Below are 13,623 nucleotides of genomic sequence, written 5' to 3' on the forward strand. Positions count from 1 at the left end.
AGGGGAAACCCTTCTCCCATCTAGGGAGGAGGTCAAGGAAGAAGAAGAAGGGCCCCCTCTCCCCCTTCTCTTCCGATGGCGCCGGAACGCTGCCGTGGCCACCATCATCATCACCGTGATCTTCACCAACACCTCCGCCATCTTCACCATCATCACCGCGATCTTCACCAACACCTCCGCCATCTTCACCAACATCTCCATCACCTCCCCCCCCCTCTATCTACAGCGGTCCACTCTCCTGCAACCCGCTGTACCCTCTACTTGAACATGGTGCTTTATGCTTCATATTATTATCCAATGATGTGTTGCCATCCTATGATGTCTGAGTAGATTTTCGTTGTCCTATCGGTGGTTGATGAATTGCTATGATTGATTTAATTTTCTTGTGGTTATGTTGTTGTCCTTTGGTGCCCATCATATGAGCGCGCGCGTGGATCACACCATAGGGTTAGTTTTATGTTGATAGGACTATGTATTGGAGGGCAAGAGTGACAGAAGCTTCAACCTAGCATAGAAATTGATGCATACGAGATTGAAGGGGGACCAATATATCTTAATGCTATGGTTGGGTTTTACCTTAATGAACGTTAGTAGTTGTGGATGCTTGCTAATAGTTCTAATCATAAGTGCATAGAATTCCAAGTCAGGGATGACATGCTAGCAGTGGCCTCTCCCACATAAAACTTGCTATCGGTCTAGTAAAGTAGTCAATTGCTTAGGGACAATTTCGCAACTCCTACCACCACTTTTCCACACTCGCTATATTTACTTTATTGTGTCTTTATCTAAACAACCCCTAGTTTTTATTTATGCTCTCTTTATTATCTTGCAAACCTATCCAACAACATCTACAAAGTACTTCTAGTTTCATACTTGTTCTAGGTAAAGCGAACGTCAAGCGTGTGTAGAGTTGTATCGGTGGTCGATAGAACTTGAGGGAATATTTGTTCTACCTTTAGCTCCTCGTTGGGTTCGACACTCTTACTTATCGAAAGAGGCTACAATTGATCCCCTATACTTGTGGGTTATCAAGGCACCTGATAGGTTTTGATGATGTTTCCCCGGCAACGGCGCCAGAAATTCTTCCTGCTACTTGTGAGCTGCGTTGGATTTTTCTCGGAGAGGAGGGGAGATGCAGTACAGTAGAGATAAGTATTTCCCTCGGTGGGAACTAAGGTTTATCGAACCAATAGGAGAATCACGCAAAGCCTCGTGAACAGCACCTGCACACACAAAAGCAAATACTAACACCCAACGCGGGCAAGAGGGTTGTCAATCCCCTTGAACTCGTTGCTTGCAAGGATCAAATCTTGTATAGGTAGATGGATAAATTGAAAAACAAAACAAAAGAAATAAAATTATAACAAAGGAATTTGGTTTTTATAATATAATTAAGGTAGATCCAGGGGGCATAGTTTCACTAGAGGCTTCTCCCTTGAACACATAGCATACAGTGGGCGAACAAATTACTGTTGGGCAATTGATAGAAAAGTGCATAGTTATGACAATATCCAAGGAAATGATCATGTATACAGGCATTGTGTCTGATACAAGTAGAACAACTCCTGCCTGCATCTACTACTATTACTCCACCAATCGACCGCTATGTAACATGTACCTATGGTATTAAGTTCATGAAAAATGGAGTAACGCCTTAAGCAAGATGACATGACGTAGACAAAGTAAACCCAATCAATATGAATAAAACCCGTCATTTTACCCTTAATGGCAACAATACCAATACATGTCTTGTCCCCTTTTGTCAGTGGGATATACAGACCGCATGATTGAACCCATCACAAAGGACCTCTCTCAGTGAAGATAAATCAATCTAGTTTGCCAAACCAAATGGATAAATTAGAGAGAAATACAAAGCTATAACAATCATGCATAATAAAGTTCAGAAAAGACTCAATTACTTCTCATGAATATTCAGATCATAGACCCACAATTCATCGGATCCCAAAAAACACAGCAAAAGAAGATTACATCGAATAGAACTCCAAGAACATCGAGGAGAACATTGTATTGAAGATCAAAGAGAGAGAAGAAGCCATCTAGATACTAGCTATGGACCCATCGGAAGGCAGTAAGGATGATGTAGAAGCCCTCCGTGATCAATTTCCCCTCCGGCAGAGTACTAGAAAAGGCCTCCAGATGGGATCGCGGAAGAACAAAAACTTGCAGAGGCGGAAAAAGGGTTTTAGGTGGCTCTCTATTGGTTTCCCAATATCAGAGAATTTATTAAGGTGGAATTAGGTTAGACGGAGCCTCATGGGGCCCACAAGGTAACAGGGCGCGCCCTATTGCCTTGTCGTCTCCTCGATTGCCATCTGTTCTCCCCCCGAAGCTTCTAGGGTCTCTCTTGTCCAGAAAAAAATCCTCAAAAAGTTTTGTAGCATTTGGACTTCGTTTGGTACTGATTTTCTGGAAAACAAAAAAAGAAGCAGAAAACAGCAACCAGCACTAGGCACTGGGTTAATTGGTTAGTCTGAAAAAAATAATATAAAATAGCAAAAAAAGTCATATAAAGTATCCAAGATTGATAATATAATAGCATGAAACAATCAAAAATTATAGATACATTGGAGACGTATCAACCGACCCCTCGAAGGTGATCCCCGTTGAGTCTGACTCGTCGGGCTGGGATGACTCGGAGGAGGACGACGACGAGTGCGACTACCCCAACAAGGACCCCAACGATGATGATGTAGTTGAAGTAGGCTTAGAACTATTTTTGCTTCAATTGAACATGCTATGTTTGAAATGATGTAGTGGCTGAACTAGATGTATTTATATCATCCGTTGGAGCACTAGTCTTTTACATCACGATTATATATCATCTGCTGCAGTTGGGTGTTTTTTGATGATGTAAAAAGCATTTTTTATGATATAAATTATAAACACTTTTATAGCTCCAAATATACATCGATACTCTTAGCACCGTTTTGCATTGGAGATGCCTTAAGAAACATGCATCCCCAGACCCTAATGGATTCAATGTTGCCTTCTACACCTCAGCTTGGAGCTGGATTGGAGATGATGTGTCCAGACTGGCAAGAAGCTTCTACATCACAGGTATCCTTCCGCCTCACCTCAATGATACAAACATTGCACTTATTCCAAAAAAGTTGGTTTGCCATTTTCCGTCAGACTTTAGACCAATTAGCCTCTATAATGTCATTTATAAAATAATTCCTATGTCGTTGGCTAATAGATTGGAAGAACATTTGCCTGAGTATATTCATCCTTTACAACGAGCCTTCATAGAGGGACGACGCATTACAAACAATATCATTGTATCCCAGGAAATTGCTCACTCGTTCTCTCTTTCTTCTTGGGATGGCTTGATTTCATGCTCAAAATTGATTTAGCTAAAGCTTTTGACAGAATTGAGTGGAATTTCATAGCTTGAGCTCTTTCATGTAAAGGTCTTCATGCCCATTTTATAAATCTTGTGCATGCTTGCATATCTTCGCCCACTTTCTCGGTTATCATTAATGGTCAGTCTTTTGCTCGCTTTAAAAGTAGCGGAGGCATTAGACAAGGCTTCCCCCTGTCCCCATCACTTTTTGTCCTTGCAGTGAATGAACTCTCTTTGGCGCTACAGGATGCACTTCAAGACAATCACTTTCAGGTATCTCCCTTGGACCAAACTGTCCTCCTATACATTTTTAATGTTCGCAGATGATCTGCCTGTATGTGGCAAAGCTACCATGCAGTAAGCAACTTACATATCCTACATTTCTAATCAATTTTGCCATAATTCAGGACATCTTTCGAACTGGTCCAAATCCGGTATGATGTTTAGTAAAAAGGTTAGTTTGTAGGTTAAGCAAGATATCAAGCGCATCTTCCCAGTCACAGTTATTGACAGTAATACCATTCATCTGGGACATCCTCTCATCCTTCCTGTGAAAGAAAGATCGGCAACCTACAACTTTGTTTATGACAAATTTAAATCTAAGTTGAGTGCTTATAAAGCCGACAGGCTTTCACATGCTGCTAGGCTAACACTTATTAAATCTGTCTTTTCGTCTATACCTGTATACTATATGTCCAATATACTTTGTTCAAAAAAAATCTACCTAAGCTCACAGCTATTATAAGGAACTTTTGGTGGACAGGAGTCAAAGAAGAACCAACTACAAAGAGTCTTTGTCTTAGAGCTTGGGCTGCCATTTGCACTGAAAAAAAGATTGGTGGCCTAGGTGTCAGAAACTTGCAGGCTATTAATCAAGGTCTAATTCTTTCAGCAGCCTGGAGGTTAGCAAAAGAAACCCACAATCATCTTGCCCTCATTCTCAAGTCAAAATACCACAGCGACACATCCATTTGGAGGGAAAAACAAAATATACCAAAATCAATCTTCTGGACGGCGATTCTTAAGGTAAGACCTCTTTTAGTTTCGGCCTCTTTTTACCAAATAGTCGATGGCAACAACTCCATTTGGAGTTCGCCTTTCTCTCAATGGAAAAATATTTATGATAATTTGATTATCCAACAACGTCCTTTTGCTTACCCAACTGTTCTTAAGGACCTTTGGATCTCCAACCAGAAAACATGGAATGTTGAACTGGTCAATTCTTTGTTCACGCCATAAACGGCTCATGCTATTTTGCAAACCCCTATTGTTAATTCTCCGGGGTAGGAAGTTCTTGTTTGGAAACTAACACCTACAAGTGAACGCTCTTCGAAAAGTGCCTACAAACACTGTTATACTAATCTTGTGATGCCTGCAAACCAGAGACCAAAAGTTGTGCCTCCACAGATTGTTAATCTTCTTAATCAGGTATGGCAAGAAAAACGCATAGTGCCAAGGGTTCAAGCTTTGGGTTGGAGACTTCTTCGTCGAGCGCTACCCACTAGTAAGAGAGCAAGTAAATTTTCCAAACATACTGATGAAGAGTGTTCTAGATGTGGCAGCTTAGAGGAAGAAATGCACATGTTTTTTCTTTGTTCTTTCTCAAAAGTTGATTGGTTCGCGGTCTCCTTGGTTCCTCAAAACTGAGGCTATTGCTGCAAATAATCGCTCTGTTGCCCAAATGATTCAGGCCTTACTTTGATCTCAACATCCCCATATGAGCCTCACCAGTTTATATACTTTTTTGTGGTGCTTATAAAAAGCAAGAAACGATGCTCTTTTTAGCAGGAAATTCTGCAAACCCTCCCAGATATTTCCATTTGCTAATGCAAGGTGCTAAAATTGAGAATATGGAGTCCTTTGAAGATCATCGCTCTACCTGCTCCGCAATACATCAACTGGCGACACAACAAGACCCATCTTCTGTTGCAGGTACTGCCATTTTCTGTGACGCGACTTGGAAGATTGAAAGGGACATTGATTCAGCACCAGCGGGCAGAGGAATCATCATCAAAACTGATACCAATCAACACTTCAAACTGTTGCATGTTTCAGCCCTATCTCCACCAGCAGTATCTTCTCTTCAAGCAGAAATTTTTGGCCTGCTTCTAGCGACCATGTTGGATGAAAAGCTTCGCATACAGGAACCAACTTTTTTCACAGATTCCGTGATATTGGCTTCGGAGGTGACAACTACATCCGTCTTCAACACTGCAGGTCATTGGGTCATCAGACAACTCCTTGCAGCTATTCAACAGTCCACGGTTTTCCATCCAACCAAAATAGCTCATGTTAACAGGTGCTTCAATGTAAAAGTTCATCATCAGCCCCAATTAGCTCTCGAAATTCAGTTTAGGTCTCTACCTGTTAGGTGTGTGTCTTCAGGTTCAGGTCAATGTTCAGGGAGAGATGTTCTCCCATTGTTCAGTGTGAGTCCCTTCACACTCCTCTCTGTAAAATGTTGCTAGATGAATAAAATCTTTCCATGTTCAGAAAAAAAAAACGCAGTGAAAATAACCGAAATCTCCCTATCCGTCTCGGCTCCGGCCTGAACGTCCGATCCGCTCTGCGATGCGGAAACCGCTTCCCCCGGGGAGTACCTGGTACTACACCTATATAGCGCCACGCGTGGCGCACCCAGGACGGCGCGGAAGAAACTAAACTCGAGAAACAAGTGGAGTAAAGCAGTGGCGCAAGCAAGGGAGAAGGCAGAACAGATTGCTTGTGGGATTCGCCGGCGAGTTCGATCGGCGAGGGAGACGGAGGGGAGTCTGATCGGTGCGGTGATGGGGGTGAGGGAGCCGGTGGCAATGGAAATACCGGTGGAGGAGGGGGCGGCGACGAGGGTGCCGCCTCGGATCAGGAGAAGGCTGCTCGACGGCAGGACCAGCGGCGGCGGCGGGCCGGCCAGCGCCGAGGAAATCGACGCCAAGCTCAAGGAGGCCGACCACCGTAGGCAGGTAGGTGTCCCTGTCTGGTACCTTTAGTTTCCTACATTTATCTTTCGCTTTTCCCCTTCTTCCTCCTCACGGTGGATTGCGAAGTCGGAGGCGTGAAATGTGAACTCGAAGTGTTGAGGACTGCTTTCTTTCTATCCTTACTGGTGAACGATAGTTGCGTTTCCTGCTGTTGAAGTAGTATTATTATTTTTATTCTACAGAAGTGGTATTGTTCCTGGAAGAATTTACAGTAACTTTAGACGTCTAAGTACAAGTATGTGAAATACTGTAATTGTGAAAGTTGCGGGTATGTGAAAGAATTCCTTTGGTTGAGCCGCGTTTCTTTTTCTTTTCTAGTTTGGGGTTTTCGGGTGTTTGGATTGAAGCGTTTTCCCCCTATTGAAAAAGGTCTCAATTTTATCTGCAGTTCGGTGAAAGCCTAAACAAGGACAATTAGAGTACTACTGTATTAACTATTGCCTGTAAAAAGGAAAGTTTTTTTAATCAAATAATAAAGGTGAAATTATTGTAGGCTTTAACTGCTTAAGTTAGCCATTGATTTCAGGTTGTTTCGGTGGCAGGAAAATTATGGTAGTTTGGTAGGATAGTTTGCTTTCATCATAGACCACTTGGTTTGGCTTGGAAGTAACATACCTTGCACTTGTACTGCTGAAATTTTAGTTGAAACTTCTGTAGTTCTGTTGGTTGATGTAATCCTGGTAGGGGCTATAGAAACAACTAATGTTCTTTTGGTTGCAAGAAGGTTTGAAAATGAATTAGCGATACATGCTTGATCAAATTAACTCATGTTCAATTGTCCCTCCGCAGCAATTCTACGATTGGTTATCCTGCAAAGCAAGGAAGAAGCCACGGAGCACATCGTGGTCTTCTCAAGAGGAAGATTACGGACAGTGCCTTGAAGCCAAGCTTCAGGCAGCTGAGCAGAAAAGGCTAAGCTTCTTGGCAAAGGCACAGAACCGGTTAGCCAAGTTGGATGAACTCCGACAAGCAGCGAAGAATGATGTGGAAATGCGGATTGAGAAGGAGAAGGAAGAACTTGAGACTAGAGTCGAGACTCGTGTTCGGCAGGCACAGGAAAACCGTATGCGCCTTCTGCATGCAGATATGCAGAGGCGGGCCGCACTGAAGGAGAGAACAGAGAGGTCCCTCATGCAGAAGGTGACATCTGAGAGCAAGTATACAGAGCGGGTGCGATCTGCTATCCTCGAAAAGCGTGCTGCTGCTGAGAAGAAACGGCTGGCGTTGTTAGAAGCTGAGAAGAGGAAGGCTCATGCTCGGCTCATGCATATTCAACGAGCAGCCATGACTGTAAGCAGCCAGAGAGAAGCAGAGAGGATTAAATTGAAAGAACTTGAAACCAAACTTCAGAGGGTATGTGTTGTCATACATATTTTGATTGCAGTTTTAGTTCTCCTGTTCTGCTTCTTATCGGATTTGTTATCTTATTGGAATAGGCCAAGAGGAAGAGAGCTGAATATTTGAAGCGGCGAGGAGGTCCATGCAGTTCTGCTCATGCCGACTACATCAAGCATGCAGATTTTCTTTCAAGAAAGCTTGCAAGGTATTACTACCATACGATAAATTACTTGAATACTAACTATTTGGTTGTATTTGCACGTTCGAGTTAATTGAAGTTTTCTTCTCGTATACTGTAGATGCTGGAGAAGTTTCGTGAAGTCCAGGAAGACAACACTTGCCTTATCTCAACCTTATGATGCTTTGGGAATTAATGAAAAATCTGTGAAGTCAATGCCATTTGAGGAATTAGCTATGTTGATTGGATCTCCCACAGCTCTTGAGGCTACTAAGGCATTACTTGACCAGTTCGAGAGGCGTTTGACTCTTTGTCAGTCAGCAAGTTCATCATCTGCAGAAAATATTGACCATCTACTGAAACGCCTTGCGACTCCAAAGAGGAAGGCACCTCCGAGTAGAGACGGAAGAACAAGGGTTGCAGCAAAAAGGCCAGCAAGAACTTCTGAAACAAGCAGGTTGTCTAGATATTCACTGAGGGTGGTACTCTGTGCTTACATGATCCTGGCTCATCCTAGTGCTGTTTTAAGTGGAGATGGTGAGCAAGAGAAACTACTCATGGAGTCAGCAGCAAACTTTGTCACGGAGTTTGAGCTGTTGGTTAAGACAATACTCGAGGGACCGGTAAGAGCCTCAAGGCAGCCATCTCTTGATGCTGCTGAATCATCTAGTTACCAGAAGTCTGATGATGTTGCCGGTCAAAGTAAATTCAAGACTCGTCTGGTTAATTTTGACAAAGCTTGGTGCACCTACCTTTACAGATTTGTGGTGTGGAAAGTAAAAGATGCAAGATCATTGGAGGGCGATCTTGTTAGGGCTGCATGCAAGCTTGAGCTGTCAATGATGCAAACATGCAAGTTAACTGCCGACGGGCGGTCACACAACCTCACCCATGATATGAAGGCCATTCAGAAGCAGGTTTCTGACGACCACAAACTCCTAAGGGAGAAGGTTCAGCATCTGAGTGGTGATGCAGGGATTGAGCGGATGGACTCTGCTCTCTCAGATGCAAGGTCAAAGTTCTTTGAAGCAAAGGAGAATGGAAGTCCATTGGCGACACCTGTTGCAAACGTATCTACTCCTCTGAGCATTAATTCATCTGGAAAGCTCCCGCCTTCTGAGGTTAATGTTAGTTCCGAAACAGCATCAAGCAGCACATCACCAGTGAATCTGCCTACAGAGAATGAGCAGATGGTCAATGAGATGCTTCATGAGGACGGTGGTGCGATTGCTGGCAATTCTAATGATGCCCGCACCATCGAGAAGGATTTCCAAGACAAAGTGAAGGAAACAATGGAGAAAGCTTTCTGGGATGTGGTTACTGACTCAATGAGAGGAGACAAACCTGACTACAGCCAACTGATCAACCTGGTAAAGGAAGTGAGGGATTCGTTGCACGACTTGGCTCCCAAGGGATGGAAGGAGGAAATCTATGAGAACATTGACCTCGAAATTTTGTCTCAGGTAAGATCCCAGTGTTATGCGTATAGAAATTTGTCATCGAATTGCTTCTTTTTTCTTATTCATGAAACATTGACATAATTTTGTTCCTGTACAAATGAAGGTACTCAAGTCAGGCTCCCAGGCCCAATATCTGGGGCAGATTTTGCAGTACTCTCTGGATATGGTCAGAAAGCTGTCTGCTGCTGCAAAGGATGATGAGATGAAGGCAAGTCATGACAAATTATTGAGCGAGTTGGCTGCAAGTTCTGAAGATAATGATAATGGAGTCAGCTCGTTCGTCATTGCTGTCATTAAGGGTCTGCGTTTCACTCTGGAAGAAATAAAGGTGTGTTGAGCGTGTTAATAATTTAAACTTGTCCTATAATTAACTGCAATTGTTTTTATGCAGTGGAATTCTAACATTTTTCTGTTATAAACAGCAACTGCAAGTAGAAGTGAGCAAGGCATATATTCAGCTGATGCAACCAACGATAAAAGGCTCGGCTGGAGTGGAGTACCTGCAGAAGGCTTTCGGCGCTCGCTATGGACCTCCTGCTAATGCGTCAGCTTCTCTCCCTGTAACTCTGCAGTGGATTTCAGCATCAAAGAGCATCGTGGACGCAGAATGGAGGGAACATCTGGGCTCTCTTTCAGTTCTGCCAGCAGCAAATCATGTAAGTTTCTAATAACTATGCAGAGTCTTAATAGCATCAGTAGCATAGCAGCATTCTATTTGTTATCTGATTCCTGACACTAGTTTAATCCTTGGTGGCAGGCTCAGCCCCTTGTTACAGTGCTCCGAGCTGGCCATGGAGCTCCAACAGCTGCTGTACCTTCAGCAGGTAGTTCAGGTTTACCTGAGTGCAAGGGAGAAAAGGTTGACAAGCTTGTCAGGGTTAGCTTGTTGCAGCTTATTAGTGGTATGGAGGGCTTGCAATTGCAGTCAACTCCTGAGAGCTTCCACCTCAACTTTCTGAGATTGAGGGCCGTGCAGGGCCAATTTCAAGAAGTGATTGTGATGGCTACGAGGTAAACTACTATCTTATACTAAGGTTATTCTAGTCTAGTCTGCAGGATGAAAACTTGAATGTGTGCTAACTGAAGTTACTGTTTGTGCAGCATGCTCGTCCTGCGTCAAGTCCTGATGAGTGAGAATTCTAAGATCACTCCTCTGGAGCTGGAGACTGTCATCTCAGAACTCTTCGGCGCTCTGGTGAAGCTGCTGGATAACTCCCCCGAAGCAGGCACCGAAGAGATTGTAGAGGCGATGATGAGCGCGTCAGGCTCGGCCGGCTCTTTGTCGGACGCCAAGATTCAGGCCAGGAGGCAGATAATAACCCGGGTGCTCCTCAAGAGCCTCCAAGCGGACGACGTCGTCTTCAAGAAGGTCTCCCGGGCGGTCCACTGCACCTTCCGTGGCGTCGTCCTCAGCGGCAGCGGCGCCAAGGGCCAGAAGCTGGCGGATGCGGCCCTGCGCCGCGTCGGCGCGGGGAAGCTCGCTGGCCGGGTGGTGAAGGCGGCTGAAGTGCTCATCAGGGTGGCCACGGTCTCGGAGAAGGTCCACGGCCCGTGGTACAAAGCGCTCGCCTGAATGTGAATACATAGCTTACTTTGGTTGGTTCTGTGAATACACACGTTAGGACGGTTGTAAATTCTTGTCCCGCTGGAGGGAATAAGTCATTGTACAGAAATTAATTAGTAGTTCAGGATCTTAAGAATTCTTGGTGTAGGGCAAATATGAGCTCCAGAATTTAGTCAGTCAGGGCCCTGAGATGCTCAATGGCACCTGGGTTACGCCAATGATGTAGGGTGCAATCGATGTAATAATGTGGTTATTAGTTTGTCTATGCTGTAAATATATACTTCGTTTGTTTGAGTAGTTGGGTGTTAAACTCTTGAATCAGTGATTCTGAAAAGGAGATGTAGTTATACATAATCACATCACATGGATTGATGATCTGTTAAAGGCTCAAAGGCTTGTATATTTGCTGTGGCAACCGGGCTGTTGGCTCAGCATTGCAGGTGCGGCTGGTGTTGAGACCTGCCCTCAAGATGTACAATGACAGTTAAAAGGACGCGTCGACATCCTCCATCTTTGCCCAGCCTTCAGGGGGCGCTCCCAGCACTGAGCTGCATAGCTTAGGGGAAGCTGCAAAGAGCGGCGACGTCCTCTCTTTTTTTTTTCCTTTGAAATTTGCCTTATCCATTAATTAAGAAGAAGTTTAGAGTTGATTTTACAACACAAAAGCTAAGATAAAATACACAACTTCTACTCTCGCGGCATGATGGTTCCCAAGTGTTTCGCGTCGGCGGTGACCATAGCGGCCTCATTCTTGATGTTGCAAAGGATGATGTTGGAACACCCTAGCATTTGGCTCACGCCAAATAGTGCCATCGCCTTCTGGTTTGCCACGTTCTTCTTCGACATATTAATCCACCAATCCTTGATGGAACGCTCAACATTCCAACGAGAAGTGTCCATGCCGTCCAGGCTAACCCGATCCTTAATCATGCCCCAGAGTCTCTTAGTGAACCGACACTTGAAGAGGTCCACCGTTTCATCGGTCTGCTTACAAAGAGGGCAGAGACCGCAATTTGGCCAATGACGCTTCTGAAGCCTATCCGCCATCCAAATTCGGTTTGGAATCGCAAGCCAAGCAAAAAAAATGACTTTGGGAGGAGCCCAAACCTTCCAAACCACATAGCTCATGGGTGATCGTGTGATGCCAAGGAATTGAGCTGTATATGCCGAAGTTGCAGAGTAGTGTCTACTTGTCGTATGCTTCCAAATGATGTCATCTTCGATTTCGTCCACAAGGTGAATAGCTCGAGTGCGAGCCCAAAGGGTCACAAATTGCCGTATGTGGACCATTGTCCAGTCCGTGGGCAACTTAATCTTTGTGATCCAAGCATCGTCGTGCATGTCCTTGCTCACCTTCCAATTTTCCCTAGAGGAGATATCAAAGATGAGTGGTGCCAAGTCAATGAGCATCTCCCCATTGATCCAAGGCAACTCCCAAAAAGGTGCACGGGCCCCATTGCCAATGATGATGTGCGAGGACGCGTAGAAAAGAGCCCGATCCAACTTGTCACAAGGGTTTCGGAGGCTGACGATGGCATGTACCTAGGGTAGGGCAATAGACCTGATCTAAGCACCCTACCCAAGGACACTGCCCTACAGACAAGGACATTCAAAGGACAACAGATTTTACCGACTGAAATCACCACAGGACACAACCCACTCGACTGAGGGTTCACCCGGATAGCCCAATTCCATTCGACCAGGATATATTCATTCAACCATACCAGAAACCACTCGGAGAACAGAAGATCTAAGGTCACTCTGAATGACAACGGTCGGGCTTCACTCCGTAGTCTTAATGATCATTTATATGACTTTAATGCTGGCGTTACCAGTAATGTTCCCTCTTTATGTACATTGAACCCTATGTAACGGAGGAGGGCTGGAGTCCTAGCGCACTCTATATAAGCCACCCCCTCCTCTGGGACAAGGGTTCGCACCCCTTGTAACTTCACGCATAATCCAATCGACCGGCCTCAGGGCACCGGGACGTAGGGCTGTTACTTCCTCTGAGAAGGGCCTGAACTCGTAAATCTTGCGTGCACAACTTCACCGTAGCTAGGATCTTGCCTCCTCATACCTACCCCCCATTCTACTGTCAGTCTTAGAACCACGACAGTTGGGGCCCACCGTGGGGCAGGTATCTTAGTGACTTTCCGGTGAGGTTGCAGTTTTTTCGATCCCCATCATCATGGTTTCCGGCGGCGGTTTGGCTGAGGCCCGCGAGATCCGTCTCGGCACACTCGTCTTCGTCGCCGACGACTCCGCCTGGCTCCAGGAGGCCCCTCTCGACGTCGAGGCGCTCCCCGTCCGCGGGGCGACGCACTTTCGCGCGTGCGTTCGCGGTGTCCTTCTGTGGCAGCCGTCGACCCAGTATCGGTCGGCTCCCGCAGTGTCTTCGCTCCCCGCTGTTCGCCGTCGCAAGCGATCCAGTGGGTCGCGGCTTCAGCGGTGGGTGAAGCACGCGGTGGCACGCCAGTCGGCCACCCCCTAAGTCGCGGCAATCGAGCCCGACGAAACTCTCTACGGCCTGTTCGATCTGTCGACTGGCTCCGTCGAGACCCTATCCGAATGCGACAGCAGCAACCCTGCGGCAGAAGTCCTGATGGTCAACTCACCGCGCAGTCCCCCTGGCATGCGTCGCAACGACGGCGGCGATGGCGGCGGCGATCCGTCGCGCGTTCACGAAGAGTACCACCCCGAAACCCTTTCTTCGCGGCAGAAGGAGGAACTTCACCGCT

General features: G+C 45.5%; 1 protein-coding gene across 2 annotated transcripts; it reads left to right on the plus strand.

The window, feature by feature from the left end:
* Positions 1–5,945: 5,945 nt before the first annotated feature.
* LOC109768623 (uncharacterized) lies at positions 5,946–11,274 on the plus strand. Of its 2 annotated transcripts, XM_073508639.1 has the most exons (9): positions 5,947–6,324; positions 7,132–7,695; positions 7,779–7,885; positions 7,980–9,321; positions 9,422–9,646; positions 9,741–9,974; positions 10,076–10,329; positions 10,420–10,715; positions 11,064–11,274. In XM_073508639.1, the coding sequence occupies exons 1-9, from the start codon at positions 6,151–6,153 to the stop codon at positions 11,069–11,071; spliced, it is 3,204 nt and encodes a 1,067-aa protein (XP_073364740.1). In that variant the 5' UTR covers positions 5,947–6,150; the 3' UTR covers positions 11,072–11,274. The 2 variants fall into 2 exon arrangements, with proteins under 2 accessions (XP_020182962.1, XP_073364740.1); XM_020327373.4 differs by having other exon boundaries at positions 5,946–6,324; positions 10,420–11,179.
* The last annotated feature ends 2,349 nt before the right edge of the window (positions 11,275–13,623 follow it).

Source organism: Aegilops tauschii, chromosome 2 (assembly GCF_002575655.3).
Source record: "Aegilops tauschii subsp. strangulata cultivar AL8/78 chromosome 2, Aet v6.0, whole genome shotgun sequence".
Lineage (NCBI taxonomy): Eukaryota > Viridiplantae > Streptophyta > Magnoliopsida > Poales > Poaceae > Aegilops > Aegilops tauschii.

What these genes read in the sequence shown, in the direction of transcription:
- LOC109768623 (XM_020327373.4), top strand. Translation starts at nt 6,151, where the DNA reads ATGGGGGTGAGGGAGCCGGTGGCAATGGAAATACCGGTGGAGGAGGGG. An exon ending in TTGAAACCAAACTTCAGAGG is followed by an intron (nt 7,696 to 7,778) that starts GTATGTGTTGTC and finishes TTATTGGAATAG; the next exon opens with GCCAAGAGGAAGAGAGCTGA. An exon ending in TTCTGCCAGCAGCAAATCAT is followed by an intron (nt 9,975 to 10,075) that starts GTAAGTTTCTAA and finishes CCTTGGTGGCAG; the next exon opens with GCTCAGCCCCTTGTTACAGT.